At 31.4% G+C, this 15,638-nt stretch overlaps 2 protein-coding genes across 2 annotated transcripts in view; one reads left to right on the top strand and one right to left on the bottom strand.

The window, feature by feature from the left end:
* Positions 1-15,638, bottom strand: part of Cep85l (centrosomal protein 85L) — a 160,806-nt gene that overhangs the window by 87,659 nt on the left and 57,509 nt on the right. The window lies entirely within an intron of this gene.
* On the top strand, positions 4,225-14,458 carry Pln (phospholamban). Its single transcript, XM_005336092.5, has 2 exons — positions 4,225-4,352; positions 12,659-14,458. Exon 2 carries the CDS (start codon positions 12,752-12,754, stop codon positions 12,908-12,910), a length of 159 nt encoding a protein of 52 aa, XP_005336149.1. The 5' UTR covers positions 4,225-4,352; positions 12,659-12,751; the 3' UTR covers positions 12,911-14,458.

Genomic DNA, 15,638 nt, shown 5'->3' with positions numbered 1-15,638 from the left:
AAGAATTCTTTACTTTTTTTTGTGGCACAGACCTTTTGGAAACACTGCTGAGTCCTACTCATCTGTTTTCAGAATGTTAATATGTATATAAAATAAATGAGATTCCAAATATTTTTTTTAAGATACTCCATCCTTAAGGTAGTAGAGCATAAGTATGATCTATGTACATGGTGTTTAAGACATTACCTTAAAACATGGTGTCCTGACATTTGAGTAAACAGCAGAAGCAAGAGAGTCACTCTCACCTCCCTCTCATCTATCTCCCCTGAGGCCAATCATGTAACCTGTGAAGGTCATTCGTGACCTTTTCACACCCACCCTTCCTCAAACAAATCATAAGATCCTCATTAGATAGATGTTCTCCCTATCCTAAAAGAAAAGGAACATTATTATCTCTGAAGACACAGAGAAGAACCTGAACAGAGTTCTTGCTAAATTTCCCTCAATTTATTACCAGCAGATGATTGCCCTTTGTCCAATCATACTTCTCCATGAGTATCTTGTCATCAAACCTAAACATAAGTTTACCCGTTTCTTTGGGTCTTCATTTCCTCATGAAGGCTCCTTTGTCATGCAAAGCTTACCTAAATCTGTATGTTTTTCTTTTGTTAATACGTCTTTTATCTCGGGGGAGCAGCCATAAACCTAGCAATACTATTCCACTTCCAAAGAGTACAATATAGAAAAGAAGCGGGGTCTAAAGGCAACTTTACAATGGAGAAACCTGAAAGACACTGTACACAGCCACCAGATAAGGTTAACATCAATAGTAGTAACTCAGGTTAATTTAGTAGAATATACCCTTGATAAATAATGTGATGAAAATGGCACTTTTATTTCTCTGACCTTCATCTCAAAAACATATTAACCAGTCTATCCATGAGAAGATCATCAGATAAATCCCAACCAGAAGACATTCTACAAAAATATGTGGTTAATATTCTTTAAATCCATTAGTCATCAAAATAGGAAGGTTTGAGAAATTGTCACAACCAAGGAAGGGGTCTGAAGGAGACAAAAATATTAAAATATAATGTGGTATCCGGATAAGATCCCATTACAGAAAAAGGACACTAAAGAAAACTAGGAAAATCTGAATTAACTAAGGACTTTAGTTAAAACACATAGCAACATTGGTACAATTATTGAGAAAAATGTTCCATATTTATGTAGGATGCTAGCAACAGGATAAACAGGGTATAGAATACCTAGGGTATACTATCTTTGCAATAATTCTGTAAGTTTAAAACTGTTCTCAGATAAAACTTCTTAAAAAATAAATAACATGTAGTGGACTAGAAAGGAAACAAATTACACTGAAATTTGTTTGTTTGTGCAGTACTGAGGATTGAAACCAGGACCTTGTACATGCTAGGCAAACATCCTCCCACTAGCTATATCCTCAGCCCTTTTTGTCTATGTGGTACTAGGAATTGAACCCACTGAACCATACCCCCAGCAACATTTTAATTTTATTTTTGAGTCAGGGTCTCACTAAGTTGCTAATAGACTGGCCTTGAACTTGTGATCCTCCTGCCTCAACCTCCCAAGTCTGAAATTTCTATGGTGAGTCATATGTACTGCTAACAGTTCTGCAGTTTCTGGTTTATTTCAAAATGGAAGAAACAATTTCATTTAAAAGCTTACTAAGACTAAATATGCAATTATTTTCCTTTCTAAGTTCAAAGAACTCTTGAACTCCACCATAAGAATCCATCCTCTAAATGGAAAGACAGAATAAGTATTAGTACCATATGTACACTGTATTACAGGATCTCTGATAATCACTATATATACTTGGTGTCATTAAACCTTCAACAGTACCATCCACAGATTGGGCAGATGTGACTAAAACTAGATACAAATGATAGCACAATTCCAAATGAAGACTGACGAAACACATCTAAACACATCCTAATTTTGAGGAACACCCTACTGAATACACTACAACTCACCAATAGTTCTATTATATATGTATTTTATATCTGTATATAATTTATATATATAAACATATATTTATTTATATAAATTATATATATATATATAATGTTTTGTTTGTGCAATCAGGTTAAAACTAAAGTATAACATTTTCTAGAGTTCCACAGGAAATCACCACCACGATTATCACCATCACCAGCTAACCCAAAGAAAAGGGTAAACATAGAAGCTCCCCATCCTTGTGCAAATCTAAAAAATAAATTTTTTTATTCCATTTTCCAAGTAACACATGCACAGTTCCTGTCTTTCTAGAGCAGGTATGTACCCACATATGCTTTTTAATTATACTTGCAAGGTGAGATAATTAATACATATTTTATTCAGGCTATAGCAGTTTCTTGGTTGATCCAACTTAGTATTACCAATTCTGTTTTCTTAGAATAAGTTGTTTCACAACAATGATCAATCTCCTAAACTTCATTTTCAACTTCAATTGTAATTGGCCGGCAAACTTAAAGCAGATTTTTGAAAAATAATTACAGTATTCAATAATTCCTCTAAGTTTATCTTAAGAATTTCTTAGTTGATACAGGCTATTCCACAAAAGCTATATCCAAATAATGATCTCTCCTACAATATGCCACTCTATCAGGAATTATAAGTAAACATATTTAGATCTGAATTCTCACCTACAATATGCCACTCTATCAGGAATTATAAGTAAACATATCTAGATCTGAATTCTCAGTCTGTCCATTACCATGTATGAAAATTGTTACAAGCCACTTTAGGTTTCTAGGTTTTAAACTATAAGTCACTACTGACAACTGAGAGTAATAAGAAATCCTTACTATGTAAAAATTAAAGGAAAAAAATGGTTGTAATAAAATCACTGAGCAAAGTGTCAAACATTATTTGTACAATGGGGTTTACTTTTAAGTTGCAAATTTTCCCTAGCAATGATTACAGAGGATCTTTGCTGCAATATTATTTTTCTGTTAGCTTTAGTTGATTCTTTAAATAACAAGAGTTTTGCTCAAGAGAAGGATTTTATCTTTCTTTGGAAGAAGCCAAGATCATCTCCATTTAAGGACACACAAGCAGCTGCTGCTACACGTTTTAGTTACCCACAAGAAAGTAATGCAGGCTAAGTTCACTCTGCTATAAAGCATTTAAAAATTTTTTAAATGCAAACAGTTTCTCCAAAATTAAAGAGGAAATTTAAAAATTAGAATATGCAAATATGCTAAGTAAATCTAATATATAGAACAATAAAATTATATAAAAAGAAAATAGAAGATACCTTCCTCCTCAAAAGTATTCTTTTCTCACTGATTAACTATCTTAGGTAGTTAAAAGATTATACTTAATAAAATTTCACATATGTAATAATTTATAGGAAAGCAAATCATACATAAACATAAGCCTTATTATATGCAACTGATTAGGAATCTACAGGTATTTTAATTATTTTTTGCTATTTTAATTATTTTTTGCTATTAAGTTACCCTTATTATTTTGTCAGCTTTAAAAAAAATGTAGTAGAATTTTGTGGTAATTTAGTGCAGTTATTTTTAAAAAATCTTAAATACTTAAATTTTTAAATTGTTATTTTTCTTGGGATGATACATATCAGTTTAAATAGGGAATTATTATTCATAAATACATTGTTAAACTGCTAACTAAAAAAACATAATTTAACTAGTTCTTAAGATAAAGCTGTGTTTTTGCTTTTGTTTTTTAACCAAAAACAGTTATTAGCCTGGTTTTATCATGTACATTCCCTCCCCCATACACATAGATATGAAGCACAATAACAAAGTTAGGAAAAGGTATAAAATTTGATTCTGTAAAAACATTTTTGTCTTGCTAGAAGCTACCATTATGAAGCTGCAATATTAAAGAAAGAGCAGCAAAAAAAAAAAATTAATGAAAGCTGTTTCACTGAAGCCTGTATTATCATTCTCATTGTATTAAAATTCCTATTACAATAACTATTTAACTCTTAAAAGTCATTACCATCAATATACAATTATATCTAAGCCTGAGATGCACAAAATCTTTTAAGGACAGCTTCCTATTGCCCCAGCTTGCTTAATTTTTTTTTTTATGTATCCGTCACATATTTTTTAAAAATTAAAAAAAAAAATGAAGCACTAAGTGTTAATGACCTTTCTATACCTAAAGTAAGATAAATAAAGTTCTAAAGGTTGGTTGTGATATGACTATGACTAACCAATCATAACTTCGGAATTCCTGTGTGACATCATAAGGCCTCCCTAGAACAGATTTTCTCCTCCACCTACTCCAACCCTTCACATAAACCTGGTAACAGTCAGAAAACCTCCCAGCTAAACACCCATAAGACTTCACACAAGTTGATACTCTTTATTGTGATGACCACAGAAACCAAGGTAAGAAACAGACTTCACTGATTTTTATAATTCATACTTTTTGAACTTTTAAAAAGTGTTAATCATATTTTCTATATTTCAGTTTTAAGTTACAATAAAATGTTTGCTATGACAAAAATGCTTACTTTCTAAATAATTGTTTATCCATTTTGTGACAGTGAAAATGAGACTTAATTTTGAAAAGCATCACATTCATTTTTGATACTGGTTATTGACTTGTTATTTTAACTTTCACTTATATTTTGCTTTTTGAGTGAATTTCTGCCAATTTAAGAATCTTCCAATTATGTTACCTTATTTGGTAGTAGGGTGGTTTAATTTTTCTATACCAGAAAAAATTGCTTAATTTATTATATGTTATTCTGCTGAAATATAGTGAGCTATTTACATCTGGAATAATATCAAAAGTTGTGTGACAACATGCACATTATCACAATACCTCTTCTAATATTGTTATGATTTCTTACAGTGATACTAATAAAATAGAGCTTAAGAATACACAATACTTTTAAAATGACCTTGAAGATTTTTCCTCTCTATAAAGTCCAGTTAACTGTTAATAAAGACTTCTAAAAATTCCAGGCTTTAATAAATTGAACTGTTTCTATTTAATTCAATACTATATCATAAAGAACAAGTTTAAAAATTTTAAAACACTTGTCATAAACATATATAAAAGTTTTTCTGAAATTATAGAATAATAATTCAACATTTTAAAAATGTTTGGTACCTAAACATTCTAAGTCTCATTTGAGCAAATCTGATAAAATGTTTATTCTGCCTATTAATATACTTTTGTCAAGTTATTATACTCCAGTGTTTCTCAGATTCCTCCAATAAATTTATAAAAGAAAAATAATACCTAGGAATAGAGATGCCACAATCAAATGTTTCCTCATCCTTAAATCTGTCAAAGCATATGAAAAATTATATATTTTATTTCATTATTTTTATATTTTACCTATATGATCAAATAAAATCTACATTTAGAATTCTCAATTCCTATGATAGTTGTTAATTCCATCACTCGAGACAAATACAAACTTCATAATCCCATAAGCAGCTTAACACATGAAAACATGTATTCATAATTTTTGTCTACCACTGAAGCACTCTAATTGCCACTCAATATATTTATATTCATAAAATATTTTCCTTTGGTATATTATATAACTAACTCAGCACAAGTGTATATGCATATTTATGTACTTGTATTCAAATACGATTTAAATTACATTCTCACACTGTAAACGGGGTATTTGTTGAGTTATTTCACTCTTAACAGAATTTCATATCACATTACTCCAAAAAGTAGACAAAGAGCAGAAATTCTATTAAAGTTACTGTTAGTGTATATATAATTTCTGTAAGTCTGATATACACTAACAGTTTAAAATGTTGACAACACTAAGTGTCCAAACTAGTGCATTTCTAAGGTATCATCCACATACTGTCATCATTTATAAAGACATGTGCTTTAAAAAGTATGTGCTAAAATGTGTTGAATGAAATCAAATGGAATAAATATGAAAGATTTGTAAATTATGAAATGTTAAGTTTTAAAAACAGGTGTCAGAGCTGGCTTATTTACAAAAAAAAATCACATCATTATCATTTCCTAAAGTTCACATATCAAAATTATTTTAATAGGATCTTAGACATACAGAAAAATAACTGTATTTGGGTTACACACTGTTTATTAATCTTATTGACTGGAGACAGTAGAACAGCTGCTTAAATAAAACGACTCAAGAAAAAATTAGTATATTTAACAAAGATCCTAAAATTATAGTCTTAAAATTTTATAGTGTATTTTAAATGTATTATATAATGTATTTACTATGTAATATATTAAATAATGTCATATGTTAAAACTTTAATTGAAAACAAAGTATAGATTTCCTATTTAAACAGATGGTAATTCTAGAAGATAGTGAGTTTAAACATTCTTTATTATTGAAAAAGACTTTCCTTAAATGCACTGTGGACACATATTTCATTTAATCTTCCTAATTCTCTAGGTTTTGTATTGCATCTCTCCTTCATAATTTAGGAAACAGATGCAAAAAAGTGAACTATTAAAGGTTCCCCTATTCACAAAACTATGAATAGAGAGACCTTGGCAAGAGTCTAGGTTCTGACTCTAAACCATATGCACTATACACTAATGAACATGACAATAATAAATCAAGACATTGACAAAACAAATAGAAAGTGATATATATTGCAAATGGCCTTTACCAGACAAACTAAGAGAATATGAACTTCTATTAATTTAAAACCACTTCATTTCATTTAAATTTAATTTATACATTTTATCTTTAATAAGCTAAATATATGTTCTACAAATCATCTTTAAAGTTACAGATGTCCTTAGTTATAATGCAATAAACACTAGTAGGAAAAATTCAAAATTATCACACATACTTTGAAAAACAATAACACAAATAAAATTAAATCAATCAAATTCAAGTTTCCTGTTATTTAATTTGTTTAAGGGATGAAAACATACCTTCAAATCATTTAGGCTTGATACCTATAATCCAGCTTAATTTTTATCAAAACTTTCCACATGTCTGGTATAGTAGCACATGCCCGTAACCCAACAACTTGAGAAGCTGAGGCAGGAGGATCACAAGTTTAAGGTTAGCCTCAGCAATTTATCAAGACCCTGTCTCAAAATAATAAATAAAAAGGAATACAGATGTACACACTTCAGTGGTAAAATGACTCTGGGTTCAAAAAAATAAAAGAAACTTTCCACAAAAATCATAGTTTATTCCACTCCCATATTATATCCTTAGTTTTCCTCAATTTCATTGTTGTTTCAATTATTCTACCATGTAAATATTCAAGTCCATTTGTTTTGAAGTACTTGAATAAAGGAACCTTGCTTTTTTTTTTTTTTTTTTTGGAGAGGAGGATACCAGGGATTGAATCTAGGGGCACTTAACCACTGAGCCACATCCCCAGCCCATTTTATTTATTTATTTATGTTAGAAGGGAGTGACTGATGACTGAGGATTGAACTCAGGGGCACTCAACCACTGAGCCACCTCTCCAGCCCTATTTTGTATTTTATTTTAAAACAGGGTCTCACTAAATGCCTCCCTTTTGCTGAGGCTGGTTTTGAATTCACAATCCTCCTGCCTTAGCCTCCCAAGCCGTCATTTTATTTTTTGAGACAAGGTCTTGCTAAGTTCAAGGGCCTTGCTAAACAACAGACTTTGAACTTGGGATCCTCCTGAATCAGCCTCCCAAGTGCTGCTCACACTGGTGAAATTTTCCTTTCATTTATTTATGAATAAAATTCACTTTCATTTGAAGTGTGAATTGACAGAATGCTGCTTGTACTGGCAAAGGAGCAAACTTGGAGTCAGAGAATCAAGAAAATAATCCTAAATTACAGTGGCATGTATCAGATAAGAATCAGTCTCTCTGGACACCTCCAGAAATAATTCATCAATATTCTTACCCTACATAATTCTGAAGCATGTATTACCAAATAAACACATAAAAATAAAGCCTGGGTGTACATCTCCACTTCAGTATAGTCACAGTCAACTGAGGACCTCTAGTGCTTTGTAAAGTGTACTCCATCTTCTGGGCTTTAAAAAAAAAAAATTAGATTCATTCACATTAATTGGGATATACTTATTAAATGCCAATCATCATTCCCTAAAACTTCTCCCAAATTCCTTCTCCAACTCTCCTTTAAAAAAGTTCCACATATACATAGTTAAAAGGAACATTTTAATGCAAGTGAATTAACTGTAAAACATTATTTCAACAGGTAAAGAACTGAAAGTAATGAAGACAAAATAACAGCCACATGCCAATTTCAGAGGGAAATCTCTCTCTGTGCTACAGCTTAATGAACTGTCCTCAAGGCAGAGCTTAAAAGCTAGGAACACTGCATTTTGGGGGTCAAGTTAGTATTAAGGAATATATTGATTTTTATGTTTATATAATTATTTTCATAACCAGTTAGAATCAGCTTATAGATTCAGAAAGCTGAATCTTTCCTTCTTTCAATTTAAAAAAAAATCATAAAACTCTATCTTGAACTTAATTTTTTTTTCTCAATTTCCAATGCCTTCTTTGAGCAAAAGAGAAAAGACTTGATAAATTCCCCAAAGAAGAGTAAAAAGTTAGTTATACCCTTCCTATACTAGAATATTAGAATATTAATGGATCTCACATACAAACAACATACTCTGTGGGTACTTTCCTGTTTCTTACATGGAACTCAAGAGACAAGGATCTGGTATTCCTATAAACCAACTTCTATCAAGTAATTCACATATTTTCAGTACTACAATACTAAGATGTGGATTTTTTTGGGGGGGGCGGTGGCAGGGAATATTATCAGGGATTTAATCTGGGGCACTTAACCAGTGAGCCACATGCCCAGCACTTTAAAAAAAAAAGTGTTGGTTTTTTTTTTTTTTTTTGTATGTTTGTTTTTGAGAAAAGGATCACTAAATTGCTTAGGGCCTCACTAAGTTACTGAGGCTGGCTTGAACTTGTGATCCTCGTGCCTCAGCCTCCTGAGCTGTTGGAATTACAGGCATGTGTCATTGCACCCAGATTGGATGATTAATCTTTAAATGCACCTGCAAATATTCTTTCTGTCACAAAGCACCCAATATATACCTACAGTCATTCTTTTAATAAAGGAGGGGGGCTCTGTGCATGTTTACAATAAAGATGACAAGGGACTAAATTCAATCCCTTAGACCATTTAAGCCAGATGCAAGTTCAGAATGTCCCAGCAGAATCTGATTATCATATAGAGATGCTTTAAAAAGATCAAATAACATAAAATTAAGCCATTTTCCACACCTTCCATTAAATATTATGCTATTAATAGCTTGGCTATAATTAAGGGGAAAAAAAGAGGACTGCAAGATTTCAAAACTTATAGGAGAGAAATCGGTGCAGAAAAAAATAATAATAAAAAACACCTGACAACTATGCCATAAATTGTAATGTAGAAATCAGATAATTCAAAAAATGCAAATATGCAGTTCTCATACACAGTCTTTCAATTCTCAAGATATATAAGAAAGCCCTATCTTCTAGGGATGAAAAGTGGCTTATTTATTATCATGCAGATTTTAGAAGTTCAGCAGAGTTAGAACAACACATCAGATTATAATACTATAAAATAAATTGAACCCTCCAAATAAAATATGTACCACTAACATTTCAGCATGTAAAGCAAATTTAATTGTAGCCTAAGATTATAAAAGTTACTACATATCACTTTAAAATCATGACATTAAATGTCTAAGTTCAACAAGCACTATTTGTTTCCAGGACCAAACTCTTCCTCAATAATAGTTGGCTGTTACAGTATCTTAAAATCATCTTTAAAATACATTAATTAAGGACTGAAGATGTGGCTCAGTGGTAGAGCATTTGCCTCATAAGCATGAGGCCCTGAATTTGATCCCTAGCACTACAAAAACAATAAATTATTAAAATATATTAATCATACTTTTGTAAGTAGAGAGCTCATCTCTTTAGGGTATAACTCTTTGTATTTCACAAACACCAAAAACTCATTTTTTTTTTTTACACAAAGCCTAGTTCAAGTTAATAGTGTATTAATCAGAAGACCATACATAAACATAGATTTAAATCCTCTAAGTCTCATTTTCTTCATCTGTGATTGGCGGAGACTTGAAAAACATATTAGAGCTTACAAGTTTAATTATTGAATTCTATTTTTCTAATTGGTTAATCTGATCATTGAGAATCTTCTAAATTTTTTAGTCAAAAAAATCTTCAACTTTATTGATTTAATCAAATAGTGCCAATTATGCATTGAGTGCTAAGATACAAAATGAATACATGGTTACTTTAGTTATTAACTAAAAGTCTAGTTGAAGATATTAATATGTAAACTGAGTTTACAGACACAAACTGACAGATATTTAAAAACAAATACACTGAAGTCCTACTAAAAACCAGCAGAGGTGATCACCAATTCTACCTTAATGAATAATGAAAAGTTTTATTAGGAAATGATATTTAAACTAGGCCTTAAATATCAACTGGAGTTTGCCTGGCAGAAAACCAAAAGGTGGAAAGGGGTAGGGGTTGAGGGCATTACAGGCAGAAGCAGAACAACATGTGCAAAGAATGAAAAATCCTTAAAGGAAATATAGTATTTATGGAAACATGACATATTTCATGTGACTGAAGGTACCATTCTTCAGTCAGAATAGGGGATGATTCCTTATATATGCTTTATGACAAACTGCTAGCTAGCTCCCTCTTTTCCCAATTTTTGTTTATCTTAAAATAATTTTTAAAAATTGATGTTTTAAGACCAGTTAAAAGCCCTGAAATTCCACAAAAATATGTGAGTTCAAATAGAAGTTATCAGTGCTAATTCTTCTCAACTGTATTCTGATTATATATTATGTATATATATATATAAAGGAATAAAGAAAATCCTCCAATGATTTCCTAATAGTATAATTTCACTTGGGTCTACAGTAATTCACTACAATAAATCCACTAGGTATTAAAATAAATATAAGCAGAAATAACATAAAGTTACATTTTCTTAAAGAACAAAAGAAAATACCCCCTACTTCTGCTTTCATCTGGAGATGAAAATATTAAATAATTAAATATATGCCAAGTTTAAGCTGCTATTTTCCAAGTGGGAAATATTACGGATAAGTTTAGCTACCTGCATTGAACAACAAAGAATGTATTTTAGACAAAATATAAGTTGTTGTCAACTCTTTAAGAGAATAAAGTTTGATAAAATTTGGCTTTGTATAACTCCTTACTATGGCTCTATACTATGATGGAGGACAGAGACTCAAGTCATATGGAAGCCCATTCTGTTATACAATTTAAAGTACTGAAGATTACAGAATCTAACTACCACATACTACATGGTTTCTTTGAAAAAACCAAATGCCAAAGTCCAACTAGTTATGTGCCTCATATATGTCTTCCCTGTTCCATCATTCTCTGCTTTGCTCTCTTTAGCATATGCCTCTATCAGGTTTAGGATGGCACTCTAGGTGATTTTCCCAGAATGTCTAGAAACCAAGTGAAAAATGAAACCTGGCAATATAGTAATAACATGTTAACAATAATGTGACAATAAATGCTAACCATTATCATTTCCGGACAGTTGGCTATATTTTCTTAAAAATTTTAATTTTTTCCTACTTCAAAACTGACATAGAAGGGCTGGGCGCAATGGCACACACCTATAATCCCAGTGGCTCAGGAGGGTGGCACAGAAGAATCACCAGTTCAAAGCCAGCTCAGCAACTTTGTAAGGCCCTAAGCAAATCAGTGAGACCCTCTCTCTAAATAAAATACAAAATAGGACTGGGAATGTGGCTCAGTTGTTTAGTGCCACTGTTTTAATCCCCTGTACCCCTCCCACCCCAAAAGTTGACATAAGGATTCTGAATGAAAACAGAAAATTCTCAAATGTTATTACTCATTACATCTGGACAATTAATTCATACTTAGTTTTTTTTTGGAATTTTAATATTTATTTTTCAGTTTTTGGCGGACACAACATCTTTGTTTGTATGTGGTGCTGAGGATCGAACCCGGGCAGCACACATGCCAGGCGAGCGCGCTACCGATTGAGCCACATCCCCAGCCCCATACTTAGTTTGATATATTTTTATTTTTATTATCAAAGCTTAGGCCCCACAAGCAGTAAGAGATTGTGAGATTTCTGAAATAGGGCTTGACATAAACCATTGCTCATAAGTACAAGACATTTGTGAACAGAATTGCCCATGGTAGCTAGTAAGATAATAATAATTACTAAACCTATTGTGCTTGACAGTCCTCAGTACATAATAACAAATTTTGTTGAAATGACATTTAAAGTATAAAGCTATAAAACCTTAAAGAGGAATGCCAAACAAGTGAAATATATTTCAGACTAAAATTAAGATCTAAAGAATAACTTTTAAATGTACTTCTATTCCCTGAGATTAGCTCTGGAATTTTTAATATGTATCAATTATATTTACAGAGAAACAGACTTAAGAATTTTTGCCCAAAGGAATAGCTCAAAACAAGCTGTACCATAATCCAAACACAAAGACAAATGAGATTGTAATGATATTATCCCACCAAAAAGACAAAAACACATGTATGCACAGACATATACACACATTATAGATTTGATGTTATAAATACAAAATATAGTGTTGAAAAAGAACAATTAATGCAAATGTGTTTTACCTATTCAGAGAACAGGTTATACATATGATCCTAATCTATTTACTATTTTTACATTCCAGGCTACCTAAAAGGAGACGGTTACCTCAGATTGGCTGCCAGCTTTTTATCTTTCTCTTGACCGCTTAAAACTTGACTTCCTGCCTCCTGGCATCATGGAGAAAGTCCAATATCTCACTCGCTCTGCTATAAGAAGAGCCTCAACTATTGAAATGCCTCAACAAGCACGTCAAAATTTCCAGAACCTGTTTATCAATTTCTGTCTCATCTTAATATGTCTCTTGCTGATTTGCATCATCGTGATGCTTCTCTGAAGTTCTGCAGCAAACTCCAGATCTGCAACTTACTACTTTGGTTTAAAATGTCATCCCATGAACAGGGGAAAACAATATGGCCCGCTTCCCAAGAAGAAGAATTTCTTTATGAAAAGGTCAAGATTAAAACAAATTGTTAGTAAATGTATTTGCTAGATCTTGTAAACATGAAAAGGGCTTCATTTTCAAAACTGACTATACATGTGTACAATGTAACTGTTGATTTCCTCAAAATGGCTTATAAATTTCTTTCCTAAATCTTTTCTGAGGATGAAGTAGGAGTTTAATTTTGAAATAGCCCTACTAACAAAATCACTTCATATATAAAATTTTAGCTTCACAATTTGGGGCAAATGTTATTTACATTGCACAGTAAAAGCTTCTTTGTAAGTATTTTTCAGGTCTTTACAAGTGCCAAAATAATAGTACAAATGAAGTATTATTATTCAAAATAGCTCACTGATCCTCACATCTATTACTACTACTACTACTATTATTATTATTGTCACTACATCATTATTATACAGAAGTCTTGGTAGTAACTCCTTGTCAGAACCTACATTCTAAAATAGTTATATTATTTTCTATACTATATTAACATGTTTTGAAGTGTAGGAGAATCAAATAAGGGTAAGACCATAATCTTATATAAATAAAATTTCTCTTAATGTTTTCAATAATTATACAATTCTACGACTTGTAAGTTAGCCATAGGAACTAGTGATCAACTTAACATCTCATAGTATGATTCCCATAATTACTAATACTCATAGAGTCTAACTAATTTAAAGCTGTTGCAAATTATTTGAGCTATAATATCTAACTTTCCATAGTATATTCTTAAAATCATGAGAGCTTAAAATTTCCAAAATATGGTTACTAAAAGAATTTGAAACATCAATATTGACAAGTGTTGTTGGCTGAATAGTGAAGAAGACACTGCTTTTAAGTTCTTGGAATCCTGAGAAGTACTGGAGATAGAAAGGGGAACAGTTTGGGTTTGTAAATATTTAAGGAGAAGACAGTAAAAGGGTCTCATACTAGCCAGAAAACATATAAATCCTATATTAGACCTCAACTTCACTGGTCTCAGAATTTACCTATGCAACAGTATCCAAATTCTATAATTAGCTATACTGATATTAAAAAACAGAAAACTTCAACTGACAAGTTCTATGTGCTTTATTATATTGTTCATTACAACATCAATTTCAAACTATTAACTGTGGGAGTTTTACCTCAGTAAAATGCAAATAAAGATTATTTTTGTTCTTTATTCTTTCATAAAAATTAACAACTCATACTTCAAAGATTTCAGAATACTATAATTTATATTAAAATGTAGGAAAAAAATCCTATTCTTTAAATGAAACTCATTTTATCATGTTATATAAAGAGCAAGCTGTAAGAAAACAATGTGAGGTTGTGGCTCAGTGGTAGAGTGCTTGCCTAGCACGTGAGGGGCACTGAATTCAAGCCTAGCATCACATGAAAGAAAGAAAGGTAGGTAGGTAGGTATTGTGTCCATCTATAACTAAAGTGCCAAAATTTTTAAGTCCTAAATGTTCAAACACTTTCTCCTTTGGAATGAATTCTAATCTTAAATTTATAGGACACAAAAATGACTAATTTTTGAATGTTTAATGCTGTCTTTCATATTTTCATTGGTTAAAAATTTATATTTAATGCAAATAAATCAGAATCACCTATCTTAAAATGAATATTCTTTAACTCAGTAAAACTGCTCCATTATTCAGGAATGACGTTTGCTATAAAATGTTCTAATTATAAATAGTTTTGATACTTTAGAGGGTTTTTGAGGGGACTTTCCCCAAATAAAATATAAACAATTTCCTAGTATAAACACAAGAGGGCAGACCTATATCAGGTAGTGAATTGCTATGCTCTAATAGTCTCCTGATTATTTTTGATTTTTCTAACAAAGGGGAATATGATAAATCTCAAAATGGATCTACTTGTATGTTAAGTAGCCACACATTTTAAAATAGGCTATACGCCAAACTATATAGAAAAGGTGACAAATAGAAAATCAAACACATTACTATGTGTATATAAAATCAGCTAATGAATGTGTCATAATTTAATATCCCATCTATAGGAAATGCCCTAATATCCACCAAGATTATATCAGATAGTAAAAAAAAAATAGAATGTAAAGATAAAAAATAAAAATAAGAAAACTTAAGAATGTAATAAAATACATGAAACACTCCCAGGTTATCCTTTAGGTCATTTTGTCAAATTATTTTATTTATATAGGAGAAAAACCTCCAATAAAATATGTTGAAATCAGGTATGAATATTTTGATTAGTAGCAAGTCACTTTATGATTTAAATAAGCACAAAATTTCATCTTCCACTTTTTAATGATTTCAAGACCAAAATATCTCCGGGAATATAAAAAGAAAAAGGGATAAACAAAAAGACCTGACAAGAACAATTTCAGAGAAGGAAAAGTTTATTTGGGTGCTCACAATTCTGGAGGCCTTAGCCAAGATAGCTGGTTCCATTACTCAGGGCTTGAGTGAGGTGGAACACTGTGGTAGAAAAGTTTGATAGAGGAAAGCAGCTGGGAACAAGGGCATCCAAGAAGCAGAAAGAAAGAGAAAGAGAGAGAGATTCCACTTGCCAGATACAAAATATATACCCCAAAAGCATGCCTCCAGGGATCCACTTCTTCCAGTCACACCCTCCGAGCCTTGAGTTA

The sequence above is a fragment of the Ictidomys tridecemlineatus genome, chromosome 8, assembly GCF_052094955.1.
Source record: "Ictidomys tridecemlineatus isolate mIctTri1 chromosome 8, mIctTri1.hap1, whole genome shotgun sequence".
Lineage (NCBI taxonomy): Eukaryota > Metazoa > Chordata > Mammalia > Rodentia > Sciuridae > Ictidomys > Ictidomys tridecemlineatus.
Note: the sequence above shows the minus strand (reverse complement) of the source record. Positions and strands in the feature narration are given on the sequence as shown.

Bases quoted from the DNA above. Each gene is read 5' to 3' on its own strand.
- Pln (XM_005336092.5), top strand. From the start codon at position 12,752: ATGGAGAAAGTCCAATATCTCACTCGCTCTGCTATAAGAAGAGCCTCA.